Source organism: Gymnoscopelus braueri (genome assembly GCF_963280865.1).
Source record: "Gymnoscopelus braueri genome assembly, chromosome: 18".
Taxonomy (NCBI): domain Eukaryota; kingdom Metazoa; phylum Chordata; class Actinopteri; order Myctophiformes; family Myctophidae; genus Gymnoscopelus; species Gymnoscopelus braueri.
The window spans coordinates 10914840-10939160 of NC_137618.1; the positions used below are offsets into that span (position 1 = coordinate 10914840).

Genomic DNA, 24321 nt, shown 5'->3' on the forward strand with positions numbered 1-24321 from the left:
ATACGCACTTTTTTATCATGAAAATATATGGGGGAGAACAAATGCAAACAAATATTTCAGTTTTTGTATTATTCAGGCATGCAAACTTGTAGCTTTTCAGCTTCCACTAGCCGTTTTGAATCCAAATAGGGCAATAGTGTGACACCTGACCCGAAAAAAAACAGCATGTTGTCACCCTTTTCACCTCAGGGCTGTTTGCATGCCTGATTATTATTATTGTTAATTTCTTTTTTTTTTTTTTTTTTTTAATGATATTTTTTCAAACCTTCTTCAAACGGCGCGGCACACCTCAGCAGTAGCCCCGGCCCAAAATTGGGACGTTTGCCAGGGTTGATAAACACTGTGTTAGAGTATGTTAATACAATTTAACTAGTACATCTGTTTTTTAGAGTATGTTAATACAATATAACTAGTACAACTGTAAGGAATGTGGTTCCCATGTGGATCTCAGACTTAATGTGAGCAGCCTGTGATGTCAGTCATCACCTTTGGGCCCAATCAGAGCCCTGTTGACTTCTATTATACAATTTTCTATATTTCAAAAAGTATGAAACGTAAGTGGGGGAAAAACATCTTTATTTGATAGTTTCCTATTTCAAGCAACTACCATGTCTTCCTCTTGTTTAACAGCTATCATGCATAGCGCATTCATGCATTTTCAACACTTTCAGTTTATTTGATATTAAAAACACTAACATTTACTTCTACAATCGCCTGTGCTTTATTGACTTGCACTATACTGAATGCACGATTGCACAAACAATGTGATTTAGCCCTTCCACCAGAAAAGTTAGACAACCTGACCGATATGGTACACCTCAAAAGAAAGTATGTATCCCCATTATCATGCACACGAAGGCTAAACCAGCAGCACTAAGCCCATCAGACGAATTCTCATCATGTTATTTAGTCTGGCCTTTGAAGACATTTTCTTGGGTGAGGATCTCCGGGGAGGTGATGGTGGTGGACAAGTCGGCTGGCTCATCCTCTGTGCTTCTTCTTCGTCTCCTGTTGTTGCATTGCATGAAGGTGCTGCAGGTGCTGACCTCACATAGCCGGGTGATGCAGTGCAGGTAGTAGGTGGAGACTAGGTCTCCACCTACTATCTCGTTCTGCTGATGCTGGAAGCGGAAAGCCGGGAAGGAGAAGCGGGCGCTCTGGCTCATGCCGTTCTCGATGATGGTGGTGAGCTGTTCAGTCTCGCAGGGCATTAACAGGTTGAAGAAGGTGGAGTTGCTAGGAAGCGGGGAGATTGAGGCGTAGCACCTGTCCAGGAGTACGTTGTACTGGCCTGTCAAGTTAGTGGCCTTCACCTCCACATAGACGTCGGTCCTCAGCTCGATTCCATTCTCTGGCATCACCAGGGGGCTTGTGTACTGTTCATCGCTGAACAGTTCCATGCGCAGGGTGCTGATGAAGCTGCCATTTTTGTCCTTCAATGCGATAGAGGAGGCTGACACATCGATCTGGGTGTTGTTGATCAGGTACTCTAAGGGGTAGGCACAGGAGTAATAGTACTTCATCTCAGCATTGTAGGTGATTGTCCCTGTGGTGGGATCAGAGGATCGCACAATGCCACTGACGTTGACTGTCTGGATGTTGGAGAAGTCTGAGAACACTCCTGTGCCGGCAGCGCTGGTGGTCCTGAAGAGACTTCCACAGGCATGGGTAGTGTTCAAGGGGAAGTTGAAACGCACCACGGGTGGAGTGACAGATGTATCCAGGGTTCCCCTGCAGGCTGCCTCCGTATGATGGTTCACGATCATCAGTGACTCGTTGTAGCCGGTGTAGACGACGGGGCAGGCTTGGATTGCCAGACTGATGGAGTCGGTGCCACATATCACCTCGATGTCAGTGTATTCTGGTCGCCTCGCTTCTCCCATTGCACCACAGGCACTCAATGTCAGCTGACTACTACTTCTTCCTATGATGGTGGCAACGATTAAAAGAATGTGAAAATTCATCTTGGCTCTACAGCAGGCTTTCCGCCCCTGTGACTGGATACCTTGTTTAGTCAGCTCTGAAGGCAAACGCAGGTTGATGCTGGTGATGGGTGTTCAGGAGTCTTTTATAGTGTCTCCTTTGCCGCGATTGGCTCAAAAGAAGGTTGAACCACCCAGCTACTGTATGTTAACAATTGCATTGTATTTTAAGGAGAAGGGTGGCAGCGTGGATTCATACCCTGAGGGCAACAACATGGAATCTGAAGCATATTATTTTCAAAATATAGATATTACAGTACAGTTAAGTACATTAACCCAGTTTTATTGGGGTGATTTCCATTGAGGTCCTTTGAGCATAAACGTGTGTCTGTAAACTGAGTGCCGCACGTGTTGGGGGTGGGGTTGGCACAGACCTACAGAAACATAAAATAAATGATGAATACATTCATACAATTTCCAATAGACAACTATTGCCAGTAACCATGGCAAGAAATAACACGTGTATAATGGAACCTGCTACAACTCAACTAAGTGAAGGTTATAATTAGGTCCAGTAGGGATCATCTTTATCTCTTTCAATATTTTTTTATTGTTTTTTGACAATTAAAACACATAAAACAACATATACTGTACACAAAAAAATATATAGACAGAATCAACAGCAAGCCAGCAACCAACAATAATATATCTATGACATTTGACTCCACATTTGGCCAGTGCTTCAGCCAGATTCGACCGCCCTTCACTTAACCTCATAGTCAGCCTGGCTCTGAAAGAGGCTAGCCGATGACGTCATCCGTGGCCAAATTAGAGTTAAATATTTCAAAAAGTATTGAACAGGTGTGAATAAGTGACAAGTACATTTGGATGTCCAGTAGTCTGCGAGATTAGCTCTGTACAAACACCCAGACACTCTTACAGGCATTTTTGACATTCAGTCATTTAAAACTTTATTCCAGACACACCGTGGGGCCATAGAGTACATACAAAATAAAGAAATAAAAACACATCACACAATAAACAACAATACATTACAAAAACATAAAATCATGCATAGAGGCTACGAGGCTGACTTTCCAGTGTTTACCTAGCCTGGACGAGTACCGGAGACAGCTCCTCCCAGGATTGACTATATCCTCAATAATACTGGTCCGGGACTCATCCAGGCGAGACATGAAACCATACATGGAGTGTCTTAAGAGAGCCTCAACAAGTGACTGGCTCTATGCCATCTATGGGACCTTGGAGTAGTATCCTCAGGGCATCATTGTATGCCATCTTAAGCCTCCGCACGCTACCCTTCTTGTTTGTGCACCACAGGAAGGCTGTATACATGGGAGTACAGAATGCTTTAAAACGTGCACATTTGACAGGATCAGAACACATACTGAACCTGCAAAGCAGCATATTGGCCTGGGCGTAAAGTATGCGGCACTGCCTAGAGATATCTCTATCATCATGGAGATTGTCAGTAAAAATATGGCCAATGTACTTGTTTTCTTGGCACTCTGTCTGGCATTATTTCATGATCATTGCCATAATTTGAGCAAACTTTCAATAGCTGCTGTAACCCTCCACTGTATGGACGACCAGGTCATCAGCGTACATCAGGTGATGTACGCTAACTCAATGGATAGATCATTCATGTAAACGTTGAACAAAACGGGAGACAAAATCCCCCCTTGTCGTACACCATTGCTAACAGAAAAATGGGCAGATGTAACATTACCCCATTTGACCTGCATTTTCTGATTTGCATACCAACACACCAGTATACTATATACGCACAATGTGTTTAGGTGTGCCTCTATCAAGCAGCTTTTGAAACAGTTTTTAGTGGTTAATCCTGTCAAAAGCTCGAGACGCATCAATGAAACATATAGGAAGACAGTGGAATAATGGCTACTGTAGCTGGCAATCAATTCTTTAAGTGCAAAAATGTATAGGTCTGTGCCGTGTTTCTTTTGAAATCCAAACTGTATATCTGCAGTCAAGACAAACATTTCAAGGCGCACAAGCAAGTAGGGATGCTAAGGTTCATGTGGCTATTTAACTACACATCTCACTGGCAAGCTCTCTCTCTCTCTCGCACGCACGCACGCACACACACACTCTTTAGTTTCCTCTCTGATCCACTCGCCTTTTTTTCCTCACCTATTGTTTTCCCCTTGTCTGTCTCGCCTTTTCCTCCCTCACACCTCTCTCTCTCTCTCTCTCTCTCTCTCTCTCTCTCTCTCTCTCTCTCTCTCTCTCTCTCTCTCTCCCGCCCCACCCATCCCTCCTCCTCCTCACTTCCTGGTGTCATGGCCTAAACATGTTCTCACAGTTTGGGTATCGATCCGTGGCGTGAACCATCCTGTGTGTGTGTGTGTGTGTGTGTGTGTGTGTGTGTGTGTGTGTGTGATCTAAGGAAACGGGCCTTGTCCACATCTCTTCAGCGTAAAGCCTTGACATGGTTTTCCTTCAAACGCATCAGCACCTGATGTCCAACTCTATAGCTGTGAACATCTTCTCAATCATCCTCCGAGTGGTGTGTGTGTGTGTGTGTGTGTGTGTGTGTGTGTGTGTGTGTGTGTGTGTGTGTGTGTGTGTGTGTGTGTGTGTGTGTGTGTGTGTGTGTGTGTGTGTGTGTGTGTGTGTGTGTGTGTGTGTGTGTGTGTGTGTGTGTGTGTGTGTGTGCGCGCGTGCGTGCGTGTCCTGGGCATGACGTTAAACTGCCCCGTTGTAACTACCATCGTCAATAAAGTAGGTGCAGTGGATGGATTTGTAATTTCTGTGGACCACCCAGCTACTGTATGTTAACAATTGCATTGTATTTTAAGGAGAAGGGTGGCAGCGTGGATTCATACCCTGAGGGCAACAACCTGGAATCTGAAGCATATTATTTTCAAAATATAGATATTACAGTACAGTTAAGTACATTAACCCAGTTTTATTGGGGTGATTTCCATTGAGGTCCTTTGAGCATAAACGTGTGTCTGTAAACTGAGTGCCGCACGTGTTGGGGTGGGGGTGGGGGTGGGGGTGGGGGTGGCACAGACCTACAGAAACATAAAATAAATGATGAATACATTCATACAATTTCCAATAGACAACTATTGCCAGTAACCATGGCAAGAAATAACATGTGTATAATGGAACCTGCTACAACTCAACTAAGTGAAGGTTATAATTCGGTCCAATAGGGATCATCTTTATCTCTTTCAATATGTTTTTATTGTTTTCTGACAATTAATATAAAACAACAAATACGCGAAAAAATAAAAGACAGAATCAACAGCAAGCCAGCAACCAACTATTATACATATATATATATATATATATATATATATATATATATATATATATATATATACATATACCATTCAACATTATTCAGGAGAGAAGAGAAATTAAAACTAACTCCATATGTAAATTCAATGGATTCATCTATAATATATCTATGATGTTTGACTCCACATTTGGCCAGTGCTTCAGCCAGATTCGACCGCCCTTCACTTAACCTCATAGTCGGCCTGGCTCTGAAAGAGGTTAGCCGATGACGTCATCCGTGGCCAAATTTGGAGAATCCTAGCCTCATTGACTTACATTGTATAAAAAAGTTGAAGTTAAATATTAAAAAAATTATTGAACATGTGTGAATAATACTTTGTGTGAGCCTTGTGACAAGTACATTTGGATGTCCAGTAGTCTGCGAGATTAGCTCTGTACAAACACCCAGACACTCTTACAGGCATTTTTGACATTCAGTTATTCAAGTCATTTAAAACTTTATTCCAGACACACCGTGGGGCCATAGAGTACATACAAAATAAAGAAATAAAAACAAAATCACACAATAAACAACAATACATTACAAAAACTTAAAATCATGCATAGAGGCTAAGAGGCTGACTCTCCAGTGTTTACCTAGCCTGGACGAGTACCGGAGACAGCTCCTCCCAGGATTGACTATATCCTCAATAATACTGTTCCGGGACTCATCCAGGCGAGACATGAAACCATACATGGAGTGTCTTAAGAGAGCCTCAACAAGTGACTGGCACTATGCCATCTATGGGACCTTGGAGTAGTATCCTCATGGCATCATTGTATGCCATCTTAAGCCTCCGCACGCTACCCTTCTTGTTTGTGCACCACAGGAAGGCTGTATACATGGGAGTACAGAATGCTTTAAAACGTGCAAATTTGACAGGATCAGAACACATACTGAACCTGCAAAGCAGCATATTGGCCTGGGCATAAAGTATGCAGCACTGCCTAGAGATATCTCTATCATCATGGAGATTGTCAGTAAAAATGTGGCCAAGGTACTTGATTTCCTGGCACTCTGTCTGGCATTATTGCCATAATTTGGGCAAACTTTCAATAGCTGCTGTAACCCTCCACTGTATGGACCAAGTCATCAGCGTACATAAGGTGATTGATATTGCACTTATTTAACTCAATGGATAGATAATTCATGTAAACGTTGAACAAAACGGGAGACAAAATCCCCCCTTGTCGTACACCATTGCTAACAGAAAAATGGGCAGATGTAACATTACCCCATTTGACCTGCATTTTCTGATTTGCATACCAAAACACCAGTATATACACGCACAATGTGTTTAGGTGGGCCTCTATCAAGCAGCTTTTGAAACAGTTTGTAGTGGTTAATCCTGTCAAAAGCTCGAGACGCATCAATGAAACATATAGGAAGACAGTGGAATAATGGCTACTGTAGCTGGCAATCAATTCTTTAAGTGCAAAAATGCCTGTGCCATGTTTCTTTTTGGTTCCCATGTGGATCTCAGACTTCATGTGAGCAGCCTGTGATGTCAGTCATCACCTTTGGGCCCAATCAGAGCCCTGTTGACTTCTATTATACAATTTAAGTTCAATATTTCAAAAAGTATGAAACGTATGTGGGGGAAAAAACATCTTTATTTGATAGTTTCCTATTTCAAGCAACTACCATGTCTTCCTCTTGTTTAACAGCTTACATGCATAGCGCATACATGCATTTTCAACACTTTCAGTTTATTTGATATTAAAAACACTAACATTTACTTCTACAATCGCCTGTGCTTTATCGACTTGCACTATACTGAATGCACGATTGCACAAACAATGTGATTTAGCCCTGTCCTCCACCAGAAAAGTTAGACAATCTGGCCGATATGGTACACCTCAAAAGAAAGTATGTATCCCCATTATCATGCACACGAAAGCTAAACCAGCAGCACTAAGCCCATCAGACGAATTCTCATCATGTGATTTATGCTGGCCGTCTTTGATGTAATTTTCTTGGGTGACAATCTCCGGCGAGGTGATGGTGTGGAGGTGGGACAAGTCGGCTGCCTCATCCTCCTCCGTGCTTCTTCTTCTTCTCCTGTTGTTGCATTGCATGAAGGTGCTGCAGGTGCCGACCTCGCATAGCCGGGTGATGCAGTGCAGGTAGTAGGTGGAGACGGTCTCGTGCTGCTGCTCCATGAAGCGGAATGCCGGGAAGGAGAAGCGGGCGCTCTGGCTGACGCCGTTCTGTATCATGCTGGTGAGCTGGTCAGCTTCGCAGGCTATGAACAGGTTGTAGAAGATGGAGCTGCTGGGAAGTGGGGAGATTGAGGCGTAGCACCGGTCCAGGAGCACGTTGTACTGGCCTGTCAAGTTGGTGGCCTTCACCTCCACGTAGATGTTGGTCCTCAGCTCGACTCCATTCTCTGGCATCACCAGGGGCCTTGTGTACCCCTCATCGCTGAACAGTTCCATGCGCAGGGTGCTGATGAAGCTGCCATTGTTGTCCTTTATTGCGATAGAGGAAGCTGACACATCGATCTGGGTGTTGTTGATCAGGTACTCTAAGGGGTAGGCGCAGGAGTAATAGTACTTCATCTCAACATTGTAGGTGATTGTCCCTGTGGTGGGATCAGAGGATCGCACAATGCCACTGATGTTGACTGTCTGGATGTTGGAGAAGTCTGAGAACACCCCTGTGCCGGCAGTGCTGGTCGTCCTGAAGTGACTTCCACAGGCATGGGTATAGTTCAAGGGGAAGTTGAAACGCACCACGGGTGGAAAGACAGATGTATCCAGGGTTCCCCTGCAGACTGCCTCCGGATGATGGTTCACGATCATCAGTGACTCGTTGTAGCCGGTGTAGACGACGGGGCAGGCTTGGATTGCCAGACTGATGGAGTCGGTGCCACATATCACGTCGATGTCAGTGTATTCTGGTCGCCTCGCTTCTCCCATTGCACCACAGGCACTCAATGTCAGCTGACTACTACTTCTTCCTATGATAGTGGCAACGATTAAAAGAATGTGAAAATGCATCTTGCTGTACAGCAGGCTCTACGCCCCTGTGACTGGATACCTCGTTTAGTCAGCTCTGAAGGCAAACGCAGGTTGATGCTGGTAATGGGTGTTCAGGAGTCTTTTATAGTGTCTCCATTGCCGCGATTGGCTCAAAAGAAGGTTGAACCACCCAGCCACTGTATGTTAAAGGTATCATGACATTCATGTTTACACCACATTCAGAGTCTTTGTCCTGGTCCTTCAAACGTGTACAAAAAGTTTTAACTGAAAATTCCACTCCAGTGATTCACTGTAGGTGTTTTTGTCTCACATTTCTAAAGCCTTTTCAACTGCAATGAAAAAATAAATCTTTGCCTGCGGGTGTCGCTGGTGAGGGATTTTGCCTGTCAATCATCGCCTCTGCTCCGCCCCCCCCAAAGGAAAGGATAGGGGAGGGGCGAGGAGGAGAGTGGGCGGGATTAATCGACTGTGACCTCACTGTCGAAGGGCCAAGCTCAGATTACTTTTCAGCCTAATTATTCAGAAAACCCCAGACCACAGAAAATCCACTGAATGTTCAAAGTTCAGATTTTTTGGGTGTAATTGAGGTCATAAAACCCCAAAAAAAACATAACAAATTAAAAAAGTGAAAATGAATGTCATCGAACCTTTAACAATTGCATTGTATTTTAAGGAGAAGGGTGGCAGCATGGATTCATACCCTGAGGGCAACAACCTGGAATCTGAAGCATATTATTTTCAAAATATAGATATTACAGTACAGTTAAGTACATTAACCCAGTTTTATTGAGTTAAGTTCCATTGAGGTCCTTTCAGGGTAAACGTGTGTCTGTAAACTGAGTGCCGCACGTGTTGGGGTGGGGGTGGGGGTGGCACAGACCTACAGAAACATAAAATAAATGATGAAAACATTCATACAATTTCCAATAGACAACTATTGCCAGTAACCATGGCAAGAAATAACATGTGTATAATGGAACCTGCTACAACTCAACTAAGTGAAGGTTATGATTAGGTCCAGTAGGGATCATCTTTATCTCCTTCAATATGTTTTTTATTGTTTTTTTGACAATTAAGACACATAAAACAACATATACACAAAACAAATAAAATAGACAAAATCAACAGCAAGCCAGCAACCAACAATTATATAATTGTATATATATATATATATATATATATATATATATATATATATATATATATATATATATATATATATATATATATATATTCACATATATATTCACATATACATACATATGTATGGAAGTCCATAGGTCCAAAAATTAAATAATAAATACCACAATGAAATAAATAATAAACACAATGATATAAATACAAAATACAATTAAATAAATACAAAATACAATTAAATAAATAAATGTATTTATTTATTGTGTATTTTTTTATATATCATTGGGTTTTCTATTTATTTCTTTGTGGTTCTTATTTATTTCATTGTAACTTTTAATGTCAACCTATATATATTACATGATGCCACTTTTAGCTATTTAATCAAGTCCATTGGTCCAAAAATTAAAAAATAAATATCGCAATGAAATTAATAAAATCCACAATGATATAAATAAAAATACAAATAAATAAATAAAAAATACAATTAAATAAATAAATGTATTTATTTATTCTGTAATGTTTTTTATTTTATTGCGTTTTATATTTATTTCATTGTGACTTTTAATGTCAACCTATATATATTACATGTTGCCACTTTTAGCTATTTCATAAGGTACATTGGTCCAAAAATGTTATAACAAATACCACAATGAAATATATAAAAAACATCATGATATAAATAAAAAATGCAAATAAATAAATAAATACATTTATTTATTTTTTAGTGTTTTTCATTTAATTGTGCTTTTTATTTATTTATTTTGGTATTTATTAAATGGGTTTTTTATTTCATGCTGTCTTTTCAAAAGAATGGCTTCCATTTACCCAATCATGGATTTCATGCTGTCTTTTCAAAAGAATGGCTTCCATTTACCCAATCATGGTTTGACATCGCCGTCTGTCAATCAACAGGAACGGGGCGGGACCATAGGGCGGGACCTATTTGCTGATTGGGTAATCCCTGGCTCTGGATTACTTTGGTCTGTCTGTAAAACTGAAGCCAGCTCCGCCATTTTTAAATCCCACTGAATATCACTAGTGTTTTTATCTGTAGATAAAGTAGGCCTATTATAATCGATTTGTAGTAAAAGTTATAAAAGTTATGGCATATGTGAATGAGAATGACTTGAGGGATGTGATGTTTACTTTAGATTAGATAGTTGTTGTTTTTTTCGCAGACCCCCCGAGGACCCCCCCCGCGATTTCCTCCCTCACTAAAATGATAGCCTACTTACTTGTTAATGTTTTTTTTTCTTCACACATTTGGTAAATAGAGAGAGAGAGAGAGAGAGAGAGAGAGAGAGAGAGAGAGAGAGAGAGAGAGAGAGAGAGAGAGAGAGAGAGAGAGAGAGAGAGAGAGAGAGAGAGAGAGAGAGAGAGAGAGAGAGAGAGAGAGAGAGAGAGATGAATAAGGTGTCAACGAGGTGGTCAGCAGTGTAAATGGCTCTTACAATTTAAATAAGGCTACAATGACCAGTTACAGATACACTTCATCCACCTGAAAGGTGCAAATAGTTGCTAGGCTACTATACTTTTTGGGAGGGATGTTCAGCAATAAAAATGACCAAAAAAATGACAGTATCAGTATGCTCAGGTTTAAAAACGTGACAGTGCTTACAGACAAATTATATGCTTGGTTTGATTAATAAGCTAAATTGGAAAAAGAAATAAAAAAACAGATTACAGGACAACAATATCAGATATCCCCATCATGCAAGAATAAAGACAGTAAACTCAAATAGCATTCAATGTGGGTTAATAATGAAAAAATATGTAATCAGTTACTTCAACTTGATTATATGCAAGTATAAAGACCGTAAAACTATATATACATTGGGGGTGGTTAATAAGGAAGAATACAAATGAATATTTGATGGGGCGCTGGGTCCGCGGAAGTTTACAAAATTGTGGAGGGGGTCCTTTGGTCCTATAAGGATGGGGACCCTTGAGATAGAGAATGCCAGTGTTAAACATTACTTACAGCGGCCCTGAAGGTTAAATCTGTACTCCAGGTTGAACACCTGTATATCGGTATCAGAGAATGAACATTTTAAATTGAATGTTCAATAAGGAGGTTCAAGCATGTTTGTTTTTACTTTATTTTCTTTTTTCCCCAGTTTTTTTTTCCATAAGCAGAATTAGAGGGTATCCAACAACATAATTATGATTTGTTTTGGTTTTCATTTCATTTAATTGTATTATTTAAAAAATATTGTTTCATACATCGTGGGTGTTCCTTTCCTTTAATGCCTATGCGAACCCGGGGGTCTGGTGAAGGGGTTAAGAAGCGGCCTGGGTTGTTTTACAATCACATGACCACCAGATCAGAGGAAGAGAATGTCCCTATTTCTAGCAGGCAAACTATAGAGTACATGAATACATTAATGATCACTGACTGATCTATGTACAATGTACTGAAAATATATGCTTTTTTATGATAGTGTGTGTTGTGTGAACTGTTTGCCCATATATAGTGATGTGATGTAATGTCTCTCCCCTCTGAAAAGCTTTTTAAAAAATAAAATGAAAAGTTGGTAACCAAAGAAAATAAGCAGGTTCAGAGGGTATCCAGATATATATGGTTTGTTTTTGTCTTTATTTTATGTTTTAAAATGTTTTGTTATACATAATTGTTTTCTTTTCTGAGGGTAAATTAGTAATGTCTGTGAGAACCCTGGGGTCTAGTGTGGTTTGTTTTGCAACCACAGGACAGCTATGTCATAGGAAGAGATAGATATTATTGTTGTAAGCAAGCAAACAGCCGAATACATTAATATATATCACTGATAGACAATCTGTACACTGGAAAAAGAGGCACCTCTTTCATTTGCAGTGGGAATTTGTGTGAACTGTTTGTCTCTGCTTACATGACATTATATCTTATCTCAGGTACGTGATAATCAGCTTTATTGTCACATCACAGGTTTAAAAAGTGGGTGAAATTTGTTTTTGTGCATAGTTCCCATCATATTATTTCCATAGAAAAAAATAAAGGGAAGAAAAAGAAGGGGGTGGGGGTGCAAGGGGGAAAGGAGATCAATCAAGTAAACAAATTATCTACATATTTACACATACCTATATCACGTGTCTCAAGGGTTTCAAGGGTCCCCATCCTTATAGGACCAAAGGACCCCCTCCACAATTTTGTAAACTTCCGCGGACCCAGCGCCCCATCAAATATTCATTTGTATTATTCCTTATTAACCACCCCCAATGTATATATAGTTTTACGGTCTTTATACTTGCATATAATCAAGTTGAAGTAACTGATTACATATTTTTTCATTATTAACCCACATTGAATGCTATTTGAGTTTACTGTCTTTATTCTTGCATGATGGGGATATCTGATATTGTTGTCCTGTAATCTGTTTTTTTCTTTCTTTTTTCAATTTAGCTTATTAATCAAGCCGAGCATATAATTTGTCTGTAAGCACTGTCACGTTTTTAAACCTGAGCATACTGATACTGTCATTTTTTTGGTCATTTTTATTGCTGAACATCCCTCCCAAAAAGTATAGTAGCCTAGCAACTATTTGCACCTTTCAGGTGGATGAAGTGTATCTGTAACTGGTCATTGTAGCCTTATTTAAATTGTAAGAGCCATTTACACTGCTGACCACCTCGTTGACACCTTATTCATTCTCTCTCTCTCTCTCTCTCTCTCTCTCTCTCTCTCTCTCTCTCTCTCTCTCTCTCTCTCTCTCTCTCTCTCTCTCTCTCTCTCTATCTATTTACCAAATGTGTGAAGAAAAAAAAACATTAACAAGTAAGTAGGCTATCATTTTAGTGAGGGAGGAAATCGCGGGGGGGGGTCCTCGGGGGGTCTGCGAAAAAAACAACAACTATCTAATCTAAAGTAAACATCACATCCCTCAAGTCATTCTCATTCACATATGCCATAACTTTTATAACTTTTACTACAAATCGATTATAATAGGCCTACTTTATCTACAGATAAAAACACTAGTGATATTCAGTGGGATTTAAAAATGGCGGAGCTGGCTTCAGTTTTACAGACAGACCAAAGTAATCCAGAGCCAGGGATTACCCAATCAGCAAATAGGTCCCGCCCTATGGTCCCGCCCCGTTCCTGTTGATTGACAGACGGCGATGTCAAACCATGATTGGGTAAATGGAAGCCATTCTTTTGAAAAGACAGCATGAAATCCATGATTGGGTAAATGGAAGCCATTCTTTTGAAAAGACGGCATGAAATAAAAAACCCATTTAATAAATACCAAAATAAATAAATAAAAAGCACAATTAAATGAAAAACACTAAAAAATAAATAAATGTATTTATTTATTTATTTGCATTTTTTATTTATATCATGATGTTTTTTATATATTTCATTGTGGTATTTGTTATAACATTTTTGGACCAATGTACCTTATGAAATAGCTAAAAGTGGCAACATGTAATATATATAGGTTGACATTAAAAGTCACAATGAAATAAATATAAAACGCAATAAAATAAAAAACATTACAGAATAAATAAATACATTTATTTATTTAATTGTATTTTTTATTTATTTATTTGTATTTTTATTTATATCATTGTGGATTTTATTAATTTCATTGCGATATTTATTTTTTAATTTTTGGACCAATGGACTTGATTAAATAGCTAAAAGTGGCATCATGTAATATATATAGGTTGACATTAAAAGTTACAATGAAATAAATAAGAACCACAAAGAAATAAATAGAAAACCCAATGATATATAAAAAAAATACACAATAAATAAATACATTTATTTATTTAATTGTATTTTGTATTTATTTAATTGTATTTTGTATTTATATCATTGTGTTTATTATTTATTTCATTGTGGTATTTATTATTTAATTTTTGGACCTATGGACTTCCATACATATGTATATGTATATGTATATGTATATGTATATGTATATGTATATCGTCGGTGTCCGGGACGAACCAGCTAAGGGACCAGTCGAAATTTACATAAGGGGGGGCATGGAGGAAAATAGGGGAGGGTCATGCCTTTCTAATTTTGGTCCAAGGGAGGGTCAGCTAATTTTACTTTGAATCCAAGGGAGGGTCATGCAATTTTGAATTGATAAAATAGTCCGTTTTTTATGTACCTTTTTAGTACAGCAGAACAGTGGTCAATGACCCCTCTCCATTTCAAAGGATACAAAGAATTCAAATCAAGTAACACCGTGTCTATTTAGAATCAATGACGGTCGTTAACAAGCCATCAACGCACAGCGAGTGTGAACGACCCAGTCAAATCTATTCAGCGTCTTAACGATGGTGGTTGAACAATTAAGCAAAACTTCAACAGGCGTTATTGGAGAGATGCATTATAAATAGGCCTACTATAACTGGATATTCATAATCATTTGAAGTAATTCTGTGCATGTGATTAATGTGGATCTATATGGACAGTTGTGTATATATGCCTAGCTCCACAAGTAAAACCAGAAGCATCAGGCCATAATTGATAGCCTAATTTGTTTTATGTAGGCAACAGTGTAGTTGTAGTCACTGTAGTTGATAATTAAAAGGGCAGAGTGACAAAAGTTTTAAACTAATGGTTACCAAATATTCAACTTTCTTCAATCTGACCAGGATTCAATGGGTTTCCCACATGTAAGATGAGAACACTATCCATTCTGCTACCACTACTACAGATACACTGTGCATTTAGCAAGACTGACTACACTACAGCAATGTTCTAATCAATGTGGAAAGCAAAACATTGGACATATCAGTTTTAAATGTCATGTTGTATTTGATGGGGAGGGTTAGGGGTGTCAAGAATTTCACAATACGATACATGATGTTGGGCTTTAAACTGAAAGTGACTGACTGGAGTCTGTTTCATTTCTCTCCAAAATACCTTGAATATGATGGAGGACATGATTAATAATTACTATGATTATGATAAGCTTTACATTTCATATCATACAGTAAAAACTCCTAACTTTCACCGGCAAAAAAAAAGAAAGTGTTTTTTTTGTATTAAAAAAACAATTAAAAAAATATTACGATACAGTATGACATCATGACAATACCTATCATCACATTTTAATACCACGATAGGCTATATCGTGACACAATATATCGTGACACTTCTGGGCGGGGAGGGTTACTCTTTTTTTTGTAATCACTTGGGGAGGGTCATTGATTTTTTTTTTGTGTCAAAGGGAGGGTCATGGCATTTTAGATCAGGGCACATACATTTCCTCCATGCCCCCCCTTATGTAAATTTTGACTGGTCCCTAACTCCATTTTCATCTTTTTTTTTTTTTTCATAAATCAATGCTATTGAACACCCTTTACGTCTGTGTAAAAAATCAAAACATTTGAACCAATGAAAAGTATTAAAAAGCGCCTCTGACGAAAACTCCCAACTCCATTGGATCCTCAAACTGTCCGTCAAAAACAAACAACTCCCCCCTCACCTCTCCAGTGCTGCCTTTTAACAGCATGAGTAGAGCACGCTGCGCAGTGAGCCAGGAGGAGGATCACGTAACAAACTCCCCGTAATCTGTTAAAACTATGCAGTGTACCTGTTTATCAAACTTAGCACTGACGCTAATGTTATGAAAACAAGTAATTATATTTCTAAAATCTATGAAGTGTTTAATGAGGAGAGCAATGTGACAAGAAGAAAGGCGTTCATAGCATTTCTGTCGCGCTAGTACTACTACCTCTTTGCATAAGTTATTGTAATATTTAAAGTCCTGTTTATTATTGTAGGCCTATAATAAGTGTCATGAAGCATCAGGGCATTAATTCACACGTTGTTGTGATGCATTGTGAGCTTGGAGATCCATTGTTAGCTTTTGGGAATTTGTACCCTTTTGAAACCTCTCCCTCAGCAGCGAGTGGAGCTATTGTTGTTTGGACACCTAACTCCATTTCAGCTTGATTTCTGCTCGTCTGAAACAACTATCTCCACCTGCGCTGGGTAAAGTGTTGATTTACCCGCGATTTGGGTAAAGTGTTGATAATATAATGACACATGCAAGTATCTAACAATATATAAAGTCACTATACCAACTTTGATGAGGCAGTATTGCTTTGTTTTAAAAATATAAGGTTTTCTTCATTTCCTGAAAAACTATTTTGTTTTTTCGTTTCCTGAACAATGAGCGTTTTGGAGTTAGCAGGTTCAGGCTGGACAGCAGAGATGTGTATATGTATATGTATATGTATATGTGTATATATATATATATATATATATATATATATATATATATATATATATATATATATATATATATATACATATACATATACATATATATATTCACATATATATGTGGGATCATCTTTATAATGAATATGCTAGTCCAAAGTGAGTATTCCACTCACTTTGTTTTTCTTCCATTCAACATTATTCAGGAGAGAAGAGAAACTAAAACTAACTCCATATGGAAATTTAATGGATTCATCTATTATATATCTATGACGTTTGACTCCACATTTGGCCAGTACTACAGCCAGATTCGACCGCCCTTCACTTAACCTCATAGTCGGCATGGCTCTGAAAGAGGTTAGCCGATGACGTCATCCGTGGCCAAATTTGGAGAATTACATTATATAAAAAAGTTTAAGTTAAATATTTCAAAAAGTATTTAACAGTTGTGAATAATACTTTGTGTGAGCCTTATGACAAGTACATTTGGCTGTCCAGTAGTCTGCGAGATTAGCTCTGTACAAACACACAGACACTCTTACAGGCATTTTTGACATTCAGTTATTCAAGTCAATTCAAACTTTATTCCAGACACACCGTGGAGCCATAGAATACATACAAAACTAGAAAAAGTGCTCCTCGGAGCACAGGTCTCCGCCAGGTCAGGTACGTTATTCTGGCCTCCTGGTGGCGCTATAATAGGCCAATGTGAATAGGGTGCCAACCGTGCCATTTATTCTTGCATTGACACTGCATTCATGATTTGAGGCATTTTGTTCCAAAAATGTCTTTTGATAAATTAGACCTGCTGGTGGCGCTATAACAGGCCAATGTGAGAAGGGTGGCATTTCTTCCTCGGCCTAGTGGGAATGTGCGTGTGAAATTTCACGGAAATCCCAAGCTGTGTGTATACTTTGAGGCTTTTTGTTCAAAACGGACAATCCTGCAAACTTTGGAAGCCAAACTTAGGCAATGAGGATGGAATATGGGAAATCGGACAGATCCGTGTTGATCACATGACTATAGTGATACTGTGTACCGATTTGCATGACGTTTGGATAAAATTTGTAGGAGTAATATAAAAAAATGGGTTTTGCACAAATCGGCCTCCTGGTGGCGCTATAACAGGCCCATGTGAAAGATTTGGGGCAGAGGTTCTGAATTGGCATCCAGCAGGGAGTGTGTGTGCACAGTTTCGGAGCGACCGGGCCAACGGTGCTGGAGATTAGCTGGTGACAGACGGACACACACACACACACACACACGGACGGACGGACGGACGGACGGACGGACGGACGTGTGTGCGTGTGTGCGTCCGTGTGTGTGTGTCCTGGGAATGACGTTAAACTGCCCCGTTGTAACTACCATCGTCAATGTAGTAGGTGGAGTGGATGGATTTGTAATTTCTGTGGACCACCCAGCTACTGTATGTTAACAATTGCATTGTATTTTAAGGAGAAGGGTGGCAGCGTGGATTCATACCCTGAGGGCAACAACCTGGAATCTGAAGCATATTATTTTCAAAATATAGATATTACAGTACAGTTAAGTACATTAACCCAGTTTTATTGGGGTGATTTCCATTGAGGTCCTTTGAGCATAAACGTGTGTCTGTAAACTGAGTGCCGCACGTGTTGGGGGTGGGGGTGGCACAAACCTACAGAAACATAAAATAAATGATGAATACATTCATAAAATTCAGACAACTATTGCCAGTAACCATGACAAGAAATAACATGTGTATAATGGAACCTGCTACAACTCAACTAAGTGAAGGTTATAATTAGGTCCAGTAGGGATCATCTTTATCTCTTTCAATATTTTGTTATTGTTTTTTGACAATTAAGACAACATTTACTGTACACAAAAAAAAAATAGACAGAATCAACAGCAAACCAGCAACCAACAATAATATATCTATGACATTTGACTCCACATTTGGCCAGTGCTTCAGCCAGATTTGACCGCCCTTCACTTAACCTCATAGTCGGCCTGGCTCTGAAAGAGGCTAGCCGATGACGTCATCCGTGGCCAAATTTGGAGAATCCTAGCCTCACTGACTTAAGTTATATAAAAAAGTTAAAGTTAAATATTTCAAAAAGTATTGAACAGGTGTGAATAAGTGACAAGGACATTTGGATGTCCAGTAGTCTGCGAGATTAGCTCTGTACAAACACCCAGACACTCTTACAGGCATTTTTGACATTCAGTTATTCAAGTAATTTAAAACTTTATTCCAGACACACCGTGGGGCCATAGAGTACATACAAAATAAAGACATAAAAACACATCACACAATAAACAACAATACATTACAAAAACTTAAAATCATGCATAGAGGCTAAGAGGCTGACTCTCCAGTGTTTACCTAGCCTGGACGAGTACCGGAGACGGCTCCTCCCAGGATTGACTATATCCTCAATAATACTGTTCCGGGACTCATCCAGGCGAGACATGAAACCATACATGGAGTGTCTTAAGAGAGCCTCAACAAGTGACTGGCTCTATGCCATCTATGTGACCTTGGAGTAGTATCCTCAGGGCATCATTGTATGCCATCTTAAGCCTCCGCACGCTACCCTTCTTGTTTGTGCACCACAGGAAGGCTGTATACATGGGAGTACAGAATGCTTTAAAACGTGCACATTTGACAGGATCAGAACACATACTGAACCTGCAAAGCGGCATATTGGCCTGGGCATAAAGTATGCGGCACTGCCTAGAGATATCTCTATCATCATGGAGATTGTCAGTAAAAATGTGGCCAAGGTACTTGATTTCCTGGCACTCTGTCTGGTATTATTGCCATAATTTGGGCAAACTTTCAATAGCTGCTGTAACCCTCCACTGTATGGACCAGGTCATCAGCGTACATAAGGTGATTGATGATAGAGTTACGTATAAGACAGCCCGTATTGCACTTATTTAACTCAATGGATAGATAATTCATGTAAACGTTGAACAAAACGGGAGACAAAATCCCCCCTTGTCGTACACCATTGCTAACAGAAAAATGGGCAGATGTGACATTACCCCATTTGACCTGCATTTTCTGATTTGCATACCAAAACACCAGTATATATGCACAATGTGTTTAGGTGTGCCTCTATCAAGCAGCTTTTGAAACAGTTTGTAGTGGTTAATCCTGTCAAAAGCTCGAGACGCATCAATGAAACATATAGGAAGACAGTGGAATAATGGCTACTGTAGCTGGCAATCAATTCTTTAAGTGCAAAAATGCCTCTGCCATGTTTCTTTTTGGTTCCCATGTGGATCTCAGACTTCATGTGAGCAGCCTGTGATGTCAGTCATCACCTTTGGGCCCAATCAGAGCCCTGTTGACTTCTATTATACAATTTAAGTTCAATATTTCAAAAAGTATGAAACGTATGTGGGGGAAAAACATCTTTATTTGATAGAGTTTCCTATTTCAAGCAACTACCATGTCTTCCTCTTGTTTAACAGCTTACATAGCGCATACATGCATTTTCAACACTTTCAGTGCATTTGCTATTAAAAACACTAACATTTACTCCTACAATTGCCTGTGCTTTATCGACTTGCACTATACTGAATGCACGATTGCACATACAATGTGATTTAGCCCTGTCCTCCACCAGAAAAGTTAAACAAGCTGGCCGATATGGTACACCTCAAAAGACAGTATTTACCCCCATTATCATGCACACGAAGGCTAAACCAGCAGCACTAAGCCCAGCAGACGAATTCTCATAATGTCTTTTGATGTCATTTTATGTCATTTTCTTGGGTGACGATCTCCGGGGAGGTGGTGCCTTTGATGTAATTTTCTTGGGTGACGATCTCCGTGGAGGTGATGGTGTGGAGGTTAGGAAAGTCCTCACCCTCCGTGCTTCTTCTTCTTCTCCGGTTGTTGCATTGCAGGAAGGTGCTGCAGGTGCTGACCTCGCATAGCCGGGTGACGCAGTGCAGGTAGTAGGTGGAGACGGTCTCGTTCTGCTGCTCCATGAAGCGGAATGCCAGAAAGGAGAAGCGGGCGCTCTGGCTCATGCCGTTCTGGATCATGTTGGTGAGCTGGTCAACCTTGCAGGGCACAAACAGGTTGAAGAAGCTGGAGCTGCTGGGAAGCGGGGAGATTGAGGCGTAGCACCGGTCCAGGAGTACGTTGTACTGGCCTGTCAAGTTAGTGGCCTTAACCTCCACGTAGATGTTGGTCCTCAGCTCGACTCCATTCTCTGGCATCACCAGGGGGCTCGTGTACCCCTCATCGCTGAACAGTTCCATGCGCAGGGTGCTGATGAAGCTGCCATTGTTGTCCTTTATTGCGATAGAGGAAGCTGACACATCGATCTGGGTGTTGTTGATCAGGTACTCTAAGGGGTAGGCACATGAGTAATAATACTTTATCTCAGCATTGTAGGTGATTGTCCCTGTGGTGGGATCAGAGGATCGCACAATGCCACTGACGTTGACTGTCTGGATGTTGGAGAAGTCTGAGAACACTCCTGTGCCGGCAGCGCTGGTCGTCCTGAAGTGACTTCCACAGGCATGGGTATTGTTCAAGGGGAAGTTGAAACGCACCACGGGTGGAGTGACAGATGTATCCAGGGTTCCCCTGCAGACTGCCTCCGGATGATGGTTCACGATCATCAGTGACTCGTTGTAGCCGGTGTAGACGACGGGGCAGGCTTGGATTGCCAGACCGATGGAGTCGGTGCCACATGTCACCTCGATGTCAGTGACTTCTGGTCGCCGTGCTTCTCCCAATGTATTACAGTCACTCAATGACAGCTGACTACTTCTGCCTATGATGGTGGCAACGATTAAAAGAATGTGAAAATTCATCTTGCTCTACAGCAGGCTTTCCGCCCCTGTGACTGGATACCTCCTTTAAGTCAGCTCTGAAGGCAAACGCAGGTTGATGTTGGTGATGGGTGTTCAGGAGTCTTTTATAGTGTCTCCTTTGCCGCGATTGGCTCAAAAGAAGGTTGAACCACCCAGCTACTGTATGTTAACAATTGCATTGTATTTTAAGGAGAAGGGTGGCAGCGTGGATTCATACCCTGAGGGCAACAACCTGGAATCTGAAGCATATTATTTTCAAAATATAGATATTACAGTACAGTTAAGTACATTAACCCAGTTTTATTGGGTTGATTTCCATTGAGGTCCTTTGAGCATAAACGTGTGTCTGTAAACTGAGTGCCACACGTGTTGGGGGTGGGGGTGGCACAGACCTACAGAAACATAAAATAAATGATGAATACATTCATACAATTTCCAATAGACAACTATTGCCAGTAACCATGGCAAGAAATAACACGTGTATAATGGAACCTGCTACAACTCAACTAAAGGTGGCAATACACTACGAGATAATCGGGCTAAAAAACAACCCTCACGAGTATCGGGGGGGCGTGTCTACCCCAGCCTAGATCGGGGGCGAAACTCGGGCATAAACATCGTCTAGTGTGAGGGTTCAAAGATCCAATCTGAACCCTCCCGAGTTGCTCACAAGACGATCGGGGCCACTCCGATCACGTTCAAAATAGTTTGATATTTCGAGTGAAAAACCCTCCCCTCGGGTGAACCCCCCCTCCCCCCTTTTTTGACATCGTCAAAATCATTTTCAAAAATGTTTGATATTTATCTGGATCGCTACTGTATGGAACACCTGGCGCGGGTCGGACCGAGAGAACCCCGCAATGCCACACACACACACACACACACACACACACACACACACACACACGTTGTTTATGTAGGATGGACAATCATGTGCAGCTGCGGTGGATCCATGTTTTATATTAAAATACATTATTTTGATAATGATTTTATGATTTTCATTTTAAAATATGGACTGACAGTCCTATAGCTATAATGTCCATAGAGAATATATCCCCACTTGAAAAGATGCTTATTAAACTTTATAACTTGCCTGGTACCATGCATGCTTCATCTTGCCGTCTAAAATTATATTCCTTGGCTTGCAAACAGCCAAAACGTGTGTAGCCGATGAAACACAACGGCTTTGCATTGATGACACCAGGTTTAAGAAACTCATGAGCACACTGGCCAATACAAACTAATAGGCGAGTGCGCTCTGGTGCGCAATTTCCGAACGCACTGCTGCTGTCCAATGTGTCCAAATTCATCTTTAAATGCCCTGTTTTCAGCACTGTCACAAATCTTTTACACATATCTTTTATACTCTTTATACCAGGAGTCTTCAACGTTTTCAGGCCAAGGACCCCCTAGCTGAGAGAGAGACGAAGCAGGGACCCCCACTATATTGTATAAAATTGTGTTTCAGATTAAACTTTTTTTGTTTACTTGGTCTGCTCTTTTTTCCCCTCTACACCTATATCTCTTTGCCAAAAATAGCCGATCTATACAACGCCTCGCAGTGCAAGGCGTTGTGAGCTTGTAGATCTGCTATTTTTGGCTAAAGTTCTCCTCAGAAAAGGGATGCCAGGGTTCAAGTGGTTAAGGTAAAAAAAAAAAAAAGATAACACACAAAGATTTGGCGGACCCCCTGTAGTAACTCTGAGGACCCCCTAGGGGTCCCGGACCCCCTGTTGAAGACCCCTGCTTTATACTTTTGGATAGTGTCATTTCTCTTGTTAACTAGCAGATTAATGTTTAGCGATCTCAAGCAGTCTGTCTCTCTCAAGTAGCAGCTGCAATCCATCCAGTAACGACCAATTTATGCTTCGACGTACAACGGTCAGTGCATGGTGGGAAAAGTACTCAGATATTTTACCTAAGTAAAAGTATCAATACTCGGTTACAAATAAAAGTCCGGAATTCAAAATTGAGTAAAAGCACAAAAGTATTAGTATAAAAATGTACTTAAAGTAGCCTACCAAAAGTAAAAGTACTAATATTTGAAAATAGCAGATCTACAAGCTCACAATGTGTTGCAATGCGATGCATTGTGAGCTTGTAGATCGGCTATTTTCAAATAGCTCTATGTAGGCCTATAAAATAGGGCTAAAGTGGTTTTATAATATAATAATTGATAATAGCAAAGTAACTAGTAACTAAAGTTTTCAAATGATTGTAGTGGAGTAAAAGTACAATATTTGCCGTTGGGGTGTAGAAGTAATACAATAGTACTGAAAATTGGCAATACTCCAGTAAAGTAAAAATACCTACAAATTGTAGGCCTACTTAAGTGCAGTACTTGAGTACATGTACTTTGTTACTTTATGACAACGGTGTTGCGCCCCGAATATATTCAATCTGCGCTTCAGTGTGAGCTTGTGGATTTGCAAAGCGATCCTGATGAATCATGCTTAATAATGTGACGTTGTAGCCTACGTCTGGCATTGCGGGGTATAATGAGAATAAAAGTAAAATCATTCAAATTATTGAATGATTATGATGAGGACGGTAGGCTTTGCTTCATGGTCAGTCTTGGAGGGGGGGGGGGGAACCGCTCGTTTACGGTTTATTATGCCACCTAATAGCTTACATTTTGATTCATTCTCTGTGAGAGAGTATCACAAATGTGTGCCAAATATAAGGCGTTCTGTCTTGACTCTTGGAGTTCCAGTACATTTGTTAACTATCCATTTCATAAATTAGCCTTTCATTATGTTCTGGCCCACCATCTAATGCTTTAGAAAAAAAACTTTCATGTTGGTGCACCCTTCATAGTTCTTAAATCCATGAATTTTGCAAAATGTTGCAAGGGAAGTCTCTGTGCCAGCCAGGATTATTTTGTTCTTCGTTGCACAATGGTTTCGAGTGGTTAACATTATGCGATATTAGCTGTAGAATACA

The 24321-nt window shown here is 40.2% G+C and overlaps 3 protein-coding genes across 3 annotated transcripts; all 3 read right to left on the reverse strand.

Moving 5' to 3' along the window:
• Positions 1 to 902: 902 nt before the first annotated feature.
• On the reverse strand, positions 903 to 1964 carry LOC308106224 (zona pellucida-like domain-containing protein 1; the record flags this gene model as incomplete). Its single annotated transcript, XM_080457280.1, has 1 exon — positions 903 to 1964. One exon carries the CDS (start codon positions 1962 to 1964, stop codon positions 903 to 905), a length of 1062 nt encoding a protein of 353 aa, XP_080313406.1.
• Positions 1965 to 7115: 5151 nt separating this feature from the next.
• On the reverse strand, positions 7116 to 8258 carry LOC308106225 (zona pellucida-like domain-containing protein 1; the record flags this gene model as incomplete). Its single annotated transcript, XM_080457281.1, has 1 exon — positions 7116 to 8258. The coding sequence occupies one exon, from the start codon at positions 8256 to 8258 to the stop codon at positions 7116 to 7118; it is 1143 nt and encodes a 380-aa protein (XP_080313407.1).
• A 12043-nt stretch (positions 8259 to 20301) lies between these two features.
• LOC308106226 (zona pellucida-like domain-containing protein 1) lies at positions 20302 to 21378 on the reverse strand (the record flags this gene model as incomplete). The annotated part of the gene is made up of 1 exon (XM_080457282.1): positions 20302 to 21378. The coding sequence occupies one exon, from the start codon at positions 21376 to 21378 to the stop codon at positions 20302 to 20304; it is 1077 nt and encodes a 358-aa protein (XP_080313408.1).
• Between the last annotated feature and the right edge of the window lie 2943 nt (positions 21379 to 24321).